Here is an 18,161-nt window from a genome sequence, read left to right on the forward strand (position 1 = left end):
CTGTGTGTGGTTTGGGTCCCAGATCTAGTAGCTTGAAAAACTGGTATGTGTACATGCGTGCCCAAAATCCTGAAAGGAGAAATGAAAGAAAGGGGATTGCTGTGTGGACATCCCCCATGGGGGATGCTTTCTTATTTTCCTTTCCTCCATCTCTCTGTCTCCTTTCTGCACCTTCTAGCAAATAAAAAGAAGAAGAAAGAAAAAAGAGCATCACGGCTCTTTTTAAATATTATTTTTAAAGTGACAGCATGTTTATATTTGTATAATTAAAAGTTCTGTTTTTTTTTAAAATTATTTTTTTATTTAATTTTATTTTGACCAGAGAAGGACAGAGTGAGAGAGAGAGAGAAAGTGAGAAAGCAAGCCACCAGGTCCGGGACTTGAACCACGGTCAGCCATGTGGGAGTCCAGTGCCCTTAGCCACCAAGCCACCTGCTGGTCCCAAAAGTTCTGTTGTTTTGTTACAACTTAGTCATAAAAACTTGACTTTTTCTTCTAATTAAGTTGATAGAGGTAATTCCCAAATTTGGGCAACAATATTTTATAATTATATCATGATGCTATATGTACAGATGAACTCTGATATTTTAAAAATGTATGCTGTGATTTTGTTTCTATCTGGTATGTGAAGAAGGATAATGTCTTTATTCCTTAAGAAATAGGAATAATTAATTCCATTTTTATCAGAAATTATTGCAGTTTTATAGACTTGAGTCTTTTATGTAAGTATTGACTGTATAGATTATCACAATACACATTAAATGAACAATATGCCCTTATATTTTGACTTTATAATAAGATACACACACGTGTCTGGCATGAGTTTTAAGCCACTGGGTCCAGGAATCAAACTGTGGTTGACCACATGGGAGTCCAGTGATGTTGCCGTTACACCATCTGCTGGTCCCCAGACTAAGTCTTACAGAGGGTCTAATAACCATGAAATATTATTGGTTAATATCACCTCACAATATAACTGAAAATGCCAGAAGCATATTTCAAGTGAGTGACTGAACACTGGCACCTGTATATCTGTGAGGGGTATAAACAGAAGGAAAATGTTCATATGTCTTTTTTAAAAAATTGTTTTTTGAGAGAGATTTTTGCTATAGGGCATGTGCACTCGCCTGAGAGACAAAGAGACAGAAAGCGAGAGATCAGCCCCTGGGGGGATGATGATGCTGCAATCCCTCCTACTCCATTTTTCTCTTGGGATTTTAGGCATGCACACACATGTGCCCAGTGTAAGTTTTTAAGCTGCTGAGTTCAGGACTTGAACCATGGTAGATTACATGGGAGTCCAGCAACGTAACCATTATGCCATCTGCTGGTCCCTAAAAAATATTTTTTGCCAGAAAGAGGCCAAAGTAGGGAGAATGAGAAAACACATACCATAGGGGATGGTCATGTCACAATCCCCTCACCTTCATTTCTCTCTCCTTTCAGGATTATGGGGACGCATATATGTATCTGGTGTGTTTTTTAGGTCAGCCGGTCCAGTACTCAAAACATACAGTAGGCCAGGTGGGATTCAGCCACCTTAACCACCACACCATGGGTTGGCCCCTATTACCACACCATGGGTTGGCCCCTATTCATATATGTTTAACTGACAAGTTACTCATCAGTTTGAAAAAGTTTAGTAAAAAGTTTTATTGTTGAGGGGCATACTTTCCCCTTCTTTACAAATGAGTATTAATACTTGAGAAAAAAGCCTCAGTTATTCACTGAGGGAAAAGGGATTTTTTTTTTTTTTTGAGAGGTTTTTGCTATAGGGTGCATGCGTTCACCAGAAAGACAGAGAGAGACAGAAACAGAAAGCGAGAAATCCCCCCCCGGGGGGATGGCCACGCCACAATCCCTTCTCCTCCATCCTCCTCTCGAAGTCCTGGGCATGCACGCACACACGCCCAGCGTGAGTTTAAGTCACTAGATCTGGGACTCGAACTGTGATCAACTACATGGGAATCCAGCGACATAGCCATTATGCCAACTGCTGGTCCTGGGAAGAGTCTTTTTAAAATATAAGTAGCTGATATTATTAAACATTGATGAAGGCTTTGATGTCTTTCTGTTTATTAGTCATTTGTAAGAAGTTAACATTCTTGGCACAAAGAACAAAAACCAACTTTGTTTATGCAACAAAGGAAATTATTAGTATAATTTCAGCTCTCAGATAGAATTAATACAAAGTTCAAGCAACTAGACTCAGAAAACAGTCAAGAACTTGGGGCATAGAGTGGCTAGCACTTCTGCCCAATCCATGGATAGTCTGATTGGCACACATTGTTGGCTTGGGCCTTACCAAGCCTGGCACATTATGTTGCCACTGTGCACTGCCACCAATTGGTGAATGCCATTGACACCAGAATGGATTCTGTTTCCTTCCTGATTCCTTTGTTACTCACTTAAGAGTCAGGGCCCAGGCTAGATCATCCCCTCGACTGAGCTAGAACAGACTAAATGCCTCCCACTGGCTTCTGTGGTGGGAAGCTAGGCCCTATCCCTTACAACCTTGGGACCAAAACAGTAAAGCTACTTGGATGCTGGGGAGCCCCAAACGAGGATTGGGAATTGTTTAGTTGCTATATGGCAGGCCAGCTAGTGATGTGGTGGTAGTTGAGAAATAGAGGAGAGGGGATTATGGTATGACCATTTCCCATGGAGAGTACTTTCTCAATTTCTTTCTTTCTGTTTCTCTTTGGTGAGCACATGCACCCTCTGACAAATTTTAAAAAAATAAAAAAAGAAAAGAAAAAGAAAAAAGCAGCAACTAAAATGGTATTAGAGGTGTGTGTGTGTGTGTGTGTGTGTGTGTGTGTGTGTATGTTATTGTTGAGGGGCATACTTTCCCCTTCTTTACAAATGAGTATTAATACTTGAGAAAAAAGCCTCAGTTATTCACTGAGGGAAAAGGGATTTTTTTTTTTTTTTGAGAGGTTTTTGCTATAGGGTGCATGCGTTCACCAGAAAGACAGAGAGAGACAGAAACAGAAAGCGAGAAATCACCCCCCGGGGGGATGGCCACGCCACAATCCCTTCTCCTCCATCCTCCTCTCGAAGTCCTGGGCATGCACGCACACACGCCCAGCGTGAGTTTAAGTCACTAGATCTGGGACTCGAACTGTGATCAACTACATGGGAATCCAGCGACATAGCCATTATGCCAACTGCTGGTCCTGGGAAGAGTCTTTTTAAAATATAAGTAGCTGATATTATTAAACATTGATGAAGGCTTTGATGTCTTTCTGTTTATTAGTCATTTGTAAGAAGTTAACATTCTTGGCACAAAGAACAAAAACCAACTTTGTTTATGCAACAAAGGAAATTATTAGTATAATTTCAGCTCTCAGATAGAATTAATACAAAGTTCAAGCAACTAGACTCAGAAAACAGTCAAGAACTTGGGGGATAGAGTGGCTAGCACTTCTGCCCAATCCATGGATAGTCTGATTGGCACACATTGTTGGCTTGGGCCTTACCAAGCCTGGCACATTATGTTGCCACTGTGCACTGCCACCAATTGGTGAATGCCATTGACACCAGAATGGATTCTGTTTCCTTCCTGATTCCTTTGTTACTCACTTAAGAGTCAGGGCCCAGGCTAGATCATCCCCTCGACTGAGCTAGAACAGACTAAATGCCTCCCACTGGCTTCTGTGGTGGGAAGCTAGGCCCTATCCCTTACAACCTTGGGACCAAAACAGTAAAGCTACTTGGATGCTGGGGAGCCCCAAACGAGGATTGGGAATTGTTTAGTTGCTATATGGCAGGCCAGCTAGTGATGTGGTGGTAGTTGAGAAATAGAGGAGAGGGGATTATGGTATGACCATTTCCCATGGAGAGTACTTTCTCAATTTCTTTCTTTCTGTTTCTCTTTGGTGAGCACATGCACCCTCTGACAAATTTTAAAAAAATAAAAAAAGAAAAGAAAAAGAAAAAAGCAGCAACTAAAATGGTATTAGAGGTGTGTGTGTGTGTGTGTGTGTGTGTGTGTGTGTGTGTGTGTATGTGTGTGTTTGAGAGATTTTTGCTATAGGACACATGTGCTTGCTGGAAAGACAGAGAGACAGAAAGTGAGAAATCACCTCCCAGGGGGGATGGCCACGCCACAGTCCCTTTTCCTCCATTTTCCTCTGGAATTTTGGGCATGCACACACACATGTCTGGTGTGAGTTTTAAGCCAACAGGTCTGAGACTTGAACTGCAGTTTACTACGTAGGAGTCCAGCAAAGTAACCATTATGCCATCTTCTGCCCGTGTGTGTGTGTGTGTGTGTGTGTGTGTGTTTGGTTGTTGTTGTTTGTTTGTTTAGGTATTTGCCATAGGGTGTGTGTGTTCACTGGAGAGAGACAGAGAGAAAGTGGGAAATCATTCCCCAGGGGTAATGGCTATGCTGCAATCCCTTTTCTTCTGTTCTCCTCTTGGGACTTTGGGGATGCATGCACATATGCCCAGCTTGATTTTTCAAGCTACCGGGTCAAGTACTCAAATCCCAGTCAGCCGTATGGGAATCCAGCACCTTCACCCCATGCCACCTGCAGGCCCCTGTGGTGTGTGTGCATGTTTAATTGCCAGAGGTCATTTGTGCTCACTACAGAGAGATGACAGAGACAGAGAAAGGAAAATTGCCTTCCCCGCAGGGTGTGGCCATGCTGCAGTCCCTTCTCCATGTCTTTATCCTGTCAGGATTTTGAGCATACATGCATATATGCCCAGTATATTCTTTAAACTGCCAGAACTGGGATTTGAAATGTGGTCAGCCTTGTGGGATCTGGATTCCTTAACCATTAAGCTATGGGGCTAGCCCAGGAGTGGTTGGTGTTTTAAACATATTTTCTGAAAGTCAACGAAGAAGAGAAAAATTCAGTATATTTGCAAGGAAAATAGAAGGACTAACTGGATTTCTGATAGGTAGCAGTGGGGTGTAGCGGGATGTGTGGAGCTAGTTAGTGAAGGAAAGGGATACATCAAGAGAGGTGCTGGTTTCTGCTTTGGAGGTTTGGAATAATGGAAGAGCCACTTATTGAGATGGGGGTCAAAATAAGAAATGCCTTGGGGGTTGGGAGTCACAAGTTTTGGAGATGGGGATAGGATGATCTCCATTAAGGACATGTTCTATCAGTGTGTCTCTAGGATATTTGAGGGGTAAGACATGTATAGTGAGCAGATGAAGGTTTGAATATACAGTAGTGAAATAGAACTAAAAATAGAGAATTATGAATCACAAGCATATTGATTTGGAATTTAATCCTTGGGAGTGGATGAGATTGCCCAGGGAGAACTGTGACGTGAGAAAAAGAGCAAGATTTAAAACTTCACTATCCACGGCTGTTTTACGAGGTAGGAGTGTTAGATGAACTCATACAGGAAGCTGAGAAAGTTTGCTCAGTTGTACGAGGAAGTGCAAGATAATATTTATCTTCTCTATCTTGACTTCACAAACTACATGTGCTGTGTAGAATAGTGATTTTCAAACATTAATGTGTGTCAAAATCATCCAGGGTGCTTCCTAAGAATTTGGTGTCCTGGACCCACCCCCAGAGATTCCCTTTTGGCAGTGCAGAGTGGAACTATTTCTGAATTTTTAACAGGCATCCAAGATAATTCTAATATAGGAGACTCTTGAAATACACTTTGAGAATTCCTCTCTGGGAAACAGTATGAAATGGCTGGAAGATCAAAGCCTAAGAAGAGGACTTAGGTCAGGGTCCTGGCTTTTGCCATTTATTGTTCGTGTGACATGTTGATCAATTTAAGGTTTGTTTTCTCATCAGTACTGGCGGGTATAATAAACACATCTACACTTGGAATTATTATGAGGTACGTGTGAGATATGTTATGTTACGTTCATGAAATATTCAAAGATGACATGTGAGTTGTCTTTTTGGAAGTTTAAAAGCAAACAAACAAAACCCAGAACACAGTTGTAAACCTAAAAACCAGTGAAAAAGTAGAGAGAAACCATGAATTGTGTTGTGTAGAGGAGCATCATCTGCTTTTTACCTTGCACCTGCTGAATTAGAATTGTGTAAAATTAGGTTACTGATTTAATAGATTTTATTATCTAGTTTCTCCTGGCAGCATTTACTTCTGTAGACATTAAATTCAAACAGCATGATAGAGGCAAGGTTAAAGTGTAATATAGAAGCTGAGGGAAATGTAATAGAGGGACAAGTACCTCTAAAATCCTGAGGGCATCGATGCATTATCATATAATATAAAAACTAATAATCAAAATTATAATACTATATTGTCAAGAAAACATTTGAATATATTTGAAAGCCATTGTTTGAGAAGTCAAGGAAGTATGTATCTTAGCAAGATTTCCATCACAATAACCAACATTTTTTAAAGTTTTGCCACTTAAAGGAATATGCTTCTGCTATTTGGATAAATGAACTTATATAACTTTATTTCCTATTTGATTGGTATTTTCCTGTTTTTAACAGTCAGTCATGTCAACAGGTATTCTTGAAACCATCCTGGAATGTACTGTGGAACTAACCTATTTATGTACACTTAAATTATCAGGGGTTACTATATAATGCTCTGGTTTCCTCTGTCCAGAAGAGAAGCTAATATGAAGAGAGGAGAGCAGGGTCTAATAGACATGTATGCCCATTTCATGTCTTGAACTTTCTATTCTGTATTGGTTTATTGGAAATATGACTACTTTATGGTTATGGCTTTGCAAAAGCTATTGAGGAAGAGTTACGGATTTCCCTCCATTCACTTCATCCTTTCTGGTCCCGTACCTCTACCCTATGTGGATGTTTATGTGATTCTCTATTCTCAAATACGATAAATCAGCTGAATACACCTAGGGATTAGTTTCTTTTTGTTATTTTTACTTGGTTAACCAATACCTTTTGTGCTAAGGGTTAGGTCTTTCTTTGACAGTAGAGTTTCCTTCTGTTTATCTTTGATTATCGACACTGTTTTATTTGTTACTTTTTTTCCAGAACACCCGTTTTTCTTATGTTGTATTTTGGTCCGTTCTTCATAACCACCATACTCCCTTTTGTTCCTTTTCCCCCATATTCTTTTGTTCTACCTGCTGATGGAGGTAGGTCTGATCAGATTTCAAGGTTAGTTTGACTTTTTATCACTTCTAGCACACCATTTAGTTTCCACATTGTCTATTTTCTTTACGTTTTTTTAAAGAGGTTTTTGCTATAGGGCGAGTACGTTTGCCAGACAGAGCGAGACAGAGAGACAGAAAGCAAGAAATCACCCCCCACCAGGGGTGATGGCCACGCCGCAATCCCTTCTCCTCCATTCTCCTCTCAGGATCTTGGGCACGCATGCATACGCACCCGTCATGAGTTTTAAGCCACCGGGTCCGGGACGCAAACCGTGGTCAACTAGATGGGAATCCAGTGACATAGCCATTACACTAACTGCTGGTCCCTCTTTACATTTCTTTTTAAACATCTATGAATTCATTGTGATTTTCAAGCTTCTGGCTTCAGAACTTGAACTGTAGTTGGCCACATGAGAATTCAGTGCCTCAGTCATCATTGCCTCCTGGTGGCCCCCACATTGTCTATTTTCTTAATGCAGGCTGTGTTCTTATTTTGCCATTCTCATTTACGTTTATTACCTGCCTTAGTTATTTTCTTTTTATTTTATATTGCATTGTTTTATCTTTCATTTTTCCCAGAATCTGTGTATGTCTAACTTTTAGAAAAAATACAAAACCATTACCTGGAGTTTATTTTTGGTTTCTTCTGGTTCGCTTGTACTTTCTATATTTCAAGCACTACGTTTTGTTGTTGTTGTTTTACATAACATTTTTACGGCACTTATGTTTATTTGCTTTTCATCTTTTACTTATCCTTGAACAAGGCCTTGTCTGTATAGTCCAGGATGCTTACCTATAACTTGGATTTGGGACTTCTCTCTGGTTCACCTCACTAGAGGGCAATAATGCCCCCCTCTTAGACTCCAGAAGAACATCTGATTCATAGCCCCATGGCATATTTCTGAAAGTTTTGCTTGAAGTGGATCTATCAGTCTAAAGCAGTGCTACCCATTTTGCTACCTGGTTGTCTTATTCCTAGAAAGTCTAGCATGAGAAAGTTTCCTGCTTATCCCAGTTCTACCAAACCATAATAAATTTTGTTGTGTTGATTTTATATCTTCAGATGGAGACTCCCACTCCTTATGTCTTTCTACTTTACTCACGATATCTTGATAAGAATTTTAGAGGTAGAAATCATGGACTTTAGCTCAGATGGATCTACCAAGTAGAGTAATTGAGCCCTTGCTCAGCAAGAGAGCAACCTTCCTCCAAATCTAGTTTTTAAAAATCCTGTCTCTCCTGGAAATTTAAAATAAATCTCTTGAAATTACCCTGTGTAACTTGAATATTTTTGCCTCAAATTACTTTTTCACTTTTTGTAGTGAAATCAAGTTCCTCTTGCAGTTGAGTGAATCATTAATTAATATTCATGGAATTCTTAAATTGGTGTTGTGTGCATGTGTGCTGTGATGTAAGCACATCAGTTAGGGCTTGAAAAAGAGACAGATCCAACAGGAAATGTACATGAAGATATGTGAGAGGGGAATTACTAGAAAAAATGGTCTCACACGGGAGGCCGAGAAGTCCCCCTTAGGCCATCTAAAGCTGCAGAACCAGAGAAGCTGGTAGCATGGCTCAGACTGAAAGCTTCAGAACCAGGGAAGCCACTGGTTTAACCCTTGGTCTGAGGCTGAAGAGCTAAGAAACTGTTATAGCAGGAGCAAGTCCCAAAGACCAAAGGCCAGGGAACTTAAGTTTTGATGTGCAAGGACAGGAGTGAAAGATTTCCCAGTTCCAGAGGAGAGAGAGTGAATTAGCTGTTCTCTGTCTTTTTGTTCTATCTGGGCCCCCAGCTACTTGAACGGTGCCTGCCCACATTGAGGAGGGTCTTCCCCACTCACTCCAGTGACTCACAGGCCAGTTTCCCCTGGAGATGCTCTCACTGATAGTCCCTGTATAACATTTCACCAGCTTTCCAGGTATCCCTTAATGCAGTTGAGTTGACACGTAAAATTAACCATCACAGAGTGGGTGTCTGTGTGCGCCTGTGTGCGTAAGAGTGTATGTGAGTGTGCATTTCAGAGGAATGGTGAGAAGGGTTTGATAAGGTATTCCTAGCTTTTCTCTCAGCATACTATATTCCTGTCTGGCTTGTTGAAAGTGTTCAGTATCAATTTGTTGAATGAGTGCGTGAATGATTTAGTCTCCTTTGAACATTTTAGAAGAACTCTTACTATTTTAATACGTTTTCTCCCAATATTTTTCTTGTTGGGATGTTTTGCAAAATATGTCTTAGGAATACCAAATCCATAAAAGGGGTGGTGAAAACAGGGTTCCATGGACAAATATATTTTGAAAATGCTGTATACTAAACCTTTCTCTTAGAAATTCAATGAGTATGTAAGTATATTAAGAACTCTGAGAAGAGTTTTTGATCACGGAAATCTAAAACACACTTGAAATGCTGCTCTAATCTTAACTATGTTTTTTTAACTTCATAGCATTTATTTATTTATTTATTTATTTTGGAGTGTTTTTTGCTATTGGGTGCATGTACTTGACAGAGAGACAGAAAGCAAGAAATCACCCCCCAAGGGGGATGGCCACGCCACAATCCTTTTTCTCCATTCTCCTCTCAGGATCTTGGGCATGCACACACAGGCACCCAGTGTGAGTTTAAGACACTGGATCTGGACCCAACCATGGTCGACTACATGGGAGTCCAGTAACATAGCCATTATGCCAACTGCTGGTCCCCCTCATAACATTTATTGTAGATTTTTTTCTATGAAATAAACTTTAATTTTTTTAATTTGAATTGTTCTTTTTTAGTCAACTAAAGAGATGTAAGTTATGACTAAGTATGATTAAATGTTCCAGGTTTAAATCAGTAATCCTAAGTCAGATTTTTTTCTTATTTGATGTTTTGAGCAAGATATGATCTTCATGACCTTTTAAAAATGTTTATTTTGAGGGCATTCAATTAGTTTTTTTTCCTTTTTTTTGAGAGTTTTTTTTTTTTTTGCTGTAGGGTGCATGCGTTGCCAGAAAGAGACAGAAAGCAAGAAATCACCCCCTAGGGGGAACAGCCATGCTGCAATCCCTTCTTCTCCATTCTTCTCTTGGGATCTTGAGCACGCGCCTGGCAAATGAGTTTAGGCCACTGGGTCTGGGTCTTGAACCGCGGTCGACTACGTAGGAGTCCAGCGACATAGCCATTACACTAACTGCTGGTCCCTAAATTAGTATATTTTTTTAAAAAGTATATATGTTTTATTGAAGTACTGAGCTGAAAGGGCCCTTCATTCTACAACATATAAGCATTTTGATATTTACCCTGAGCTCAATAAAAGAGATAGCTTGTTCTTACTCGTAGTTTTAATATCATTTGTTAATCTATGAAATAAACCTTGGGACCAGCAGTTAGCGTAATGGCTATGTCACTGGACTCCCACATAGTTGACCGTGGTTCGCAACCTGGACCCGGTGGCTTAAAACTCACGCCAGGCGCGTGTGCGTGCATGCCCAAGATCCTGAGAGGAGAATGGAGAAGGGATTGCAGCATGCCCATCCCCCCTGGGGGGTGATTTTTTGCTTTCTGTCTCTCTGTCTCTCTGTCTGGCGAGCGCACATGCCCTATAGCGAAAACCTCTCCAAATAAATAAATAAATAAATAAACCTATATCTGGGTGAGGTAGGAAAGCTGACTAATTTTCAGTTTCAGAGTAATAAATCAGTCTTTGTATTTCAACTTTATTTTTCTTTAAAATAAGAGCTGGCCAAAGCGCAAGTCATATACATATATTTTTTAAGTTTACTTATTTATTTTATGAGGGTGAGAGAGAGAGAGAGATTCGGAGATAGACAGACAGACTGACTAGCACCCCCAACAGCGTCTCAGGCTATGATCTCCATGCCTGTGCCAGTCTCTGAGGCTGATCAGAATCATAGATGCAGACACCTGGTGTGTGAGGTCAGCTGGGGAGCAGAACCTGAGACCTTCCGTGTGGAACCAGCATCACTTAAGTAGCACATTACTGTTGTACCACTGGGTGGCCATATCTTTTCTTTTGACTCTATCACATGAAATGCAAATGAGCTTTACAAGTACAACTGTTCACTGGTTAAGAAACCTATTCTGTTTTTGTTTGTAATTAATGCTTCTACACTTGCTTTAACATTCTTCCGTATCCAAATAGTTCCACATTGTTTTCTCCTCACATCTTTTTTGTATGATTAGTAATTTTGTTTTGTTTTTAAAATTTGATTAGAATTGTACCAAGTTAGAAGTTTCTTTTAAAGAAAAGTTTTGGGGGAGGCCAGCAGGTGGCATAGTGGTTAAGGGTGCTGGACTCCCACATGGCCAGCCTCAGTTCAAGGACCTGGCAGCTTGCTTTCTCACTCTTTTTCTCTCTCTCTGTCCCTCGCTCATCAAATTAAAATAAATAAACAAACAAATAAATAAAGTTAAATGGAATAATTCTTTTTTTAAGAAATGTTTGATTTTAGAGGCTTTTAAAATAATACATATTTTAAAGTTTATTTTTATTTTTTAAGAGATATTTTTGCTATAGGGCACATGTGCTTTCTTGAGAGACAGAGATAGAAAGCGAGAAATCACCCCCTCCACCTGGAGGGATGGCCACACCACAGTTCCTTCTCTCCCAGTCTCCTCTTGGAATTTTGAGCATGCACACACAAGCATCTGGCATGAGTTTGAAGCCACTGGGTCTGGGACTTGAACCATAGTTGACCACATGGGAATCCAGTAATGTAACCATTATGCCATCTGCTGGTCCCTATTTTTAAGGTTTATTTATCCACTTTTCTGTGAAGGAGAGAGACAGAGTTACAACAACCCCAGAAGATCTTCTTGCTATGATCCTCGCTTAGCCAGCCTGGGTCATAGGCACATGCATGCCTGGCGTGCTAAGGGATGGAACTCAGATCCTTCCCATGTTGGTCTGCCTTGCAAAAAAACAAAACAAAACAAAACAAAAACCCAAAACCAAACAAAATAAAAAAGAAAGAAAGGAAAAACAACAACAGAAACCTAGAAATGTTATTTTAGCATTATATTACTAAAACAGTATGACCGACAAAATCCTGTTTTCAACAATTCCCAAAGAAAAATGAAGTAAAAGATAAAGAAAATTGACTGAGCATTTATATTCATTGTAGTAAATGAAATTCTAACTTCGGTTTTATCTTCAACAGACAAACAACAGAAAGGTGAATTTGCAATAGATGGCTACAGTGTCAGAATGAATAACACCCTTAGGAAGGATGGAAAGAAAGATTGCTGTTTTGAAATCTCTGCCCCTGATAAACGTGTCTATCAGGTTGGAGTTTTATGTTGCCTTGAAATTAAGTTGATAAAATGTCCCGATTTCATTTATGAAGACATTAACATTTTGTTAAAACAACTCTCCTGACATGTTAATAAGAGTAAAAAATATTGGTTTTTGTACATTGAGCATTCAAAAAAGAGGAAATGCATTTTTTCAAAAATTCAGATTAATTCAAGTGATACCTTTTTGAAAAAGACCAAGTGAATATGTAATTTATCAGATAATTGACAGGCTACATTTTCTATCTATTTTAATAGAGCTGTGTGATTTCCTAAAAGAATTACATACCAGAAAGAGTAAAATTATCAAAAGAAAAATATCAGGGCGCTGCTGCATATTGTATTGCTTAGGGGTGTGGGAGAAAATGAAGGTAAAGGCACATACCAGCTCTGCAATTCAGGAGCTATCAGCTGGGCATCAATATGGAATGTATGTTTAATAAGTTTTAAATATCTGAGATTGCAGTTGAAAGCCAGTTAATTAAGTTGTCAGGTAGTGTGTTGGAATCTGACAAGAACATTTTTAAGAAAACTGTACCCAGCAGTCTAAAGAAATTCATGGGTGTCTTCTAATTGTCAAGGGCAAATTTTGTTCATCAGTTCTGTCTTTGACATTGATGAAGAGAAGCAGCTTTTTTTCCTACACAGCTGCCAGCTGCTGATCAGAGTCTCAAATCCATCATCCTCTGCTTCAATTACGTAAATTTGTCAAAATTAACTCTACATTATAAGAAGCATCCTTGCAAGAAAAGTACCACTAGACATGAAAAGAATTACTAATGGTCTTAAAGAAATGATAAGAATGCGACATACCTTTTATTCTACTGTGGTGATTTTTTTGTTCTTATTTTCTTTCTTTTTTTTTTTTTTTTAATTAGTTTACAGCAGCTTCTCCCAAAGATGCCGAGGAATGGGTCCAGCAGCTGAAATTTGTCTTACAAGGTAAGAACATCATTTGAGCACGTTCTCCCAGTCTTTAAGTACTGAATCACTGCATGATTTGGATTTTCATATTACAAAAGCTTGTTGACTTCCGTGAGTGTGACCAAGGGAACATACTTGTTATTAACACAGATCATTCACTTCAGATTTATAAAAGCATCTATGCTATAAGTACCATTTGGCAACTTTAACATTCACATATGCAAAACAATCCGTTTTTTAAAATGCTTGAAATGTAGGATAGTAGCACAGAGCACTATTGTTACTTGGTAGGGCTGAGTTTATTTAGGAAACAGTTTTAAAAATCTCTCATGTATTCTTTTAAAACTGGCTTCATGAAACATGTTTCGTAGATATGGAATCTGATGCTATTCCTGAGGACGATGATGAAAGAGGAGACTTATATGATGATGTTGATCATCCTCTGCCAATCAGCAGTCCACCAACAAGCAGTCAGCCAATCGATGATGAAATTTATGAAGAACTTCCAGGTATTTACTTTCTAGTATTCATTTAAAGATTTTAGAGTGTGTGTGTGATTTGTTTGCCAGGTTGACAACTTCAGTAAAATATGGTGAGCTACTAAGAACAAGGACAAAGAAAATATTCACAACTATTTTGTGAAGAAAAGGGTTCTGCTTCAAGTATTTCGAGTGAGTGGATGTACACTTATGAAGAGTGAATGGAACATTAAAATGAAGCACATACAGTCCTAATCTCTTGGGACTTTTGGCTCATTAGCATTGTTTATGCTACATAATTTTTTAATTAAAAAATTGACTTGCCTTACAGTTTTTTTCCACCAACTCACACATCATTTTTTCTTTATACATCTTGGAACTTGCATTAACCAGAAGTTCCATGCACACCCCATATGTCATCAACTTCTGCCTCATATATTCCTTTTTGCTGTAGTGGATTGCGCCGTCTTGGAGAATGTTAGTGAACTATAAACAAAAGCCTTTTGAGGCCCAAAGTTTTCTTATTGATATTTTAGTATGGAGATGAAATAAAAAAGTTTTCCTGTTCTAAAGTTTTAGAATCTGTGATATTATATAAAACTAATTTATTTTGACTTGTAATTTTGTGAATCAACCTAAAATAGAAAGGTAGGCCTCTCAAATTTAGGATACTTAGAATATGAAAACATTCAGGGAATTAATTATATTATTAATACTCCATATTGAAACGTGCCTTCTTCTGGCTATTGAGAAAACAGTAGTTAGAAAAGAAAAAGAGATTGTAAGCAATAAAGTGAGATTTAATTAACATCTCATGTAGAGAGGCTATTTTTCTCTGTGTGGAACAATTTAATGATATAACCTTTAAGATTGATTTCAAAAATATTTAAAGTGTTAACACACAGCTGTCATTTTTAACACAGTAAAACTTAATAACTAACGCATGGACTTTAGAGGTAAGAAACTTAATTCTGACTGTGTGACATACTAGCTTTGTGACTTTATAAGTTAACTTCTTCATCTGTAAAATGGGGATAATATTATTAGGGGATAAATGAGGTAATGAGATCAAAGACTTTCAGCACAGTACTTGAGGCATATAGCAAGCCCACACTCAATCGTAATACCATCACGATGATTATTTTCATTATTATAGTTGGTGAATTCTCACAAGTGTTTGTATGAAGATACATAGTTTTTTCTAATGAAATAAAAATTAATAATTATATAACATAAACTCAAGATATGTAAGAACTACATGTGCATCTACACATTATCTTTCATTATCCTAGAAGAAGATATTTAGTATAAAACTATAATTTTGGGGACCAGCAGTTAGCATAATGGCTATGTCACTGGACTCCCATGTAGTTGACTGTGGTTTGAGTCCCAGACCCAGTGGTTTAAACCACGCCGGACCTGTGTGTGTGCGTGCCCAAGATCCTGAGAGGAGAATGAAGGAGAAGGATTGCGGCATGGCCATCCCTACTGGGGGGTGATTTCTCGCTCTCTGTCTTTCTGGCGAGTGCACATGCCCTATAGCAAAAACCTCTTAAAAAAAACCCTGTAATTTTGTAGGGAATGGTAATTTGTATATGTCTGTTATTTAGTAGAACTCTGTGTTCATAGCCCCTTCTTTTCTGGCTTATCCTAAGGAAATGGCATCAGCATAGCATTGATTATCCATCCTCAGGCTGGGGAGAATAGTTTCTGGTTGCTACTTTTTAGTCACATTCTATCATTTAGGCAATTATTTTAGTCTTTAAAATGTGTGAATGAACTTGTGAGAATGTATGCTGATATAAAACGGGGAGTGTGGTGCCTTTAAACATGATATTACTGTCATATACATTTCTTCCCTTTAAAGTCCTGCAGTGACTGTGTTATATAACAATTGTCGAATTCACTAAGTTCTGTGTTATTTCAACTTGACTATTCTCTCTCCCCCTCCATATCAATCAGGAAAAAAAGATAAAAATATTTTTAGCTCTTTTAATAATAAAAACCTGTGGAAGATCTCTTGTAAGTGGCTTGAAATTTTAAAAGTATGGAACATCTATTATTTTTTCTCTCACTACAGATGTTCTTTTTTTTTTTTTTTTTTGGCCACATAATTGTTGGCAATAACTGGTTACTCTTTAAATAGTGTTACTTCTTGCTGTGGGACTGGGAGAAATTTAAGCTGCTCTGGGATTTCTTTGCTCCTGCCTGGGATCCCCAGTTGCTGTACAAAGTGATTGAGCTTGATAGAGCCTGCAACTGTGCCCCCGGGAAGGAAGCTGTTGCAGGCAGCTGTGGAATGTCTAGTTCTTCTTTCTTCCCCAGAGTGGCCAAGAGCTGCTTCCACATCTGCACCGTTCAGCAAGTTTGTCGAGTTTGGGCCAGCAGCCACGGAGGGGATTTTCCTTAGTGGAGGCTCTAAAGTTTCACAGTTAGAGGTTTTGTTTGATTTTAAATATCTAAAACTAGAAGAGTAAGTTTTTAAATTAAAAAAGTCATCTCTCTTTCGGGACAAGAATTAAAATGATTACTTCTGTGAAATTTGAGTATAATTTCGAGGTGGAAAGGCATTGAGCATATTTTCAAACTGTTGGTATTTTTCCAGTTCTGTATAAAGATCTTTGAATCTGACTGATTAGGTTACCAGAATTAAGTAATACTATCATTTCAACACAATTTTCTTTGGTCAATTACAAATTGTTAAAACTAATCTTAGTTGGAAGATGAGGCATACCGATGTATTTGAGGACAAACTTAAGCATCAATATACTATTTTAAATCACAAAGACTTCTTTCTCAGAAAATAAAGTTCTTACTAGTTATTAAGTTTTTTTTTTTGAGAGGTTTTTTTTGCTGTAGGGTGCGTGCGCTTGCCAGACAGACAGAGAGAGACAGAGACAGAAAGCGAGAAATCACCCCCCAAAGGAGATGGCCACACCGCAATCCCTTCTCCTCTATTCTTCTCTCGGGATCTTGGGCACACACGCACACACGCCCAGTGTGAGTTTTAAGCCTCTGGGTCCGGGACGCGAATTGCGGTTGACTACGTGGGAGTCCAGCGACATAGCCATTACGCTAACTGCTGGTCCCTTAAGTATTTTTTTTTGAAAAAGATGTACAATAAACTTGCAGTGGTTAAGTCTCAGGAGTAACCCAAAATATTCTTTGGAAAGTTTATAGTTCTATGAGAGTGTAAAGAGTTTTATTATAATTGTTTTTCGGTTAGAATATGGTAACTTTATTACAACACCTTGTCTTTAATTTCTAGTTCATTAATTTTTAACTACATAAAGGCATACGTTTGTAAGATTTCTTTGTGTTTAGGGGCTTTATATATATGTTCAGAAGAGTTGAGAGAATGTCATTCCTGGAGAGTATTAAAGGTATTTGGCTTTCCTTCAAATAACACTAATGCTTCATATCTTTTATGTTTTAGTACTTATTAGCATAGGCCAGTCAGATTTGCTTACATTGTGATATTACTATAGGGTATTTGTGTTTACACAGCTAGTATATTGACCCAAAAGTGTTACACTGTTTCATAACACAGTAATGAGTTCATTTAGCTTAGCATGGATTTCAGAATTTATTACTCATTTTTTTCATAAGAAATACAAAGAAGTATTTTTGTTGGAATTTTGAGTCTGGAAAAGGAAAAACAATATTTGGAAAATAGTTGCAGGGACTAGCAGTTAGCATAATGGCCATGTCATTGGACTCCCATGTAGTCGACCATGGTTCAAGTCCCAGACCCAGCGGCTTAAACTCACGCCAGGCGCGTGTGCATGCATGCCCAAGATCCCAAGAGGAGAATGGAGGAGAAGGGATTGTGGCATGGCCATCCCCCCTGGGGGGTGATTTCTTGCTTTCTGTCTCTCTGTCTCTGTCTTTCTGAAGAGCACACACGCTCTATAGCAAAGACCTCTCTGAAAAAAGAAAAAAAAAAAAAAAGAAAGAAAGAAAATAACTGCAGAAATCAGCCCAGCTTGCTCTTCTACTGACCATGTCACTTGAATTTTTTTTCCCCTCTAATGCAGGAAATTGTGCAGAAACAACAACAAAAAGATTTTTCTAGGTATAGACTGAGTATGATCAGCCCAGTAACAGGAATGGTAACTGCTTATTAGTTTATGAAATCTGTGGCTTTCAGGGAGAAGTACTTGGAATGTTTCCTGGCAAGTGTACTGGAGGAAAAAAGGCAGCATAAAACAGAAAGACAAATTTTTATTCCATTAGTCTATTTAAAAAAAAATACTATTTAATTTTATTTATTATTTAAAATTTACTTCAGGACATGTGTACTCATCAGAAAGAGACAGAGAGAGAGGGAAAGTGAGAAAGCAAGCTGCCAGGTCCAGGACTTGAACCACAATTGACCATG

General features: G+C 38.6%; 1 protein-coding gene across 2 annotated transcripts in view; it reads left to right on the plus strand.

The window, feature by feature from the left end:
- SKAP2 (src kinase associated phosphoprotein 2) overlaps positions 1-18,161 on the plus strand; it is a 200,180-nt gene that overhangs the window by 123,680 nt on the left and 58,339 nt on the right. For both annotated transcript variants that reach the window (XM_027765931.1, XM_027765930.1), the window contains 3 exons: positions 12,245-12,369; positions 13,256-13,319; positions 13,673-13,810. In XM_027765931.1, coding sequence (XP_027621732.1) covers positions 12,292-12,369; positions 13,256-13,319; positions 13,673-13,810 — 280 coding nt within the window. In that variant the 5' untranslated portion in view covers positions 12,245-12,291. The remainder of the gene's footprint in view (positions 1-12,244; positions 12,370-13,255; positions 13,320-13,672; positions 13,811-18,161) is intronic.

This window comes from Tupaia chinensis, unplaced genomic scaffold (genome assembly GCF_000334495.1).
Source record: "Tupaia chinensis unplaced genomic scaffold, TupChi_1.0 Scaffold139943_1, whole genome shotgun sequence".
Classification (NCBI taxonomy): Eukaryota; Metazoa; Chordata; class Mammalia; order Scandentia; family Tupaiidae; genus Tupaia; species Tupaia belangeri.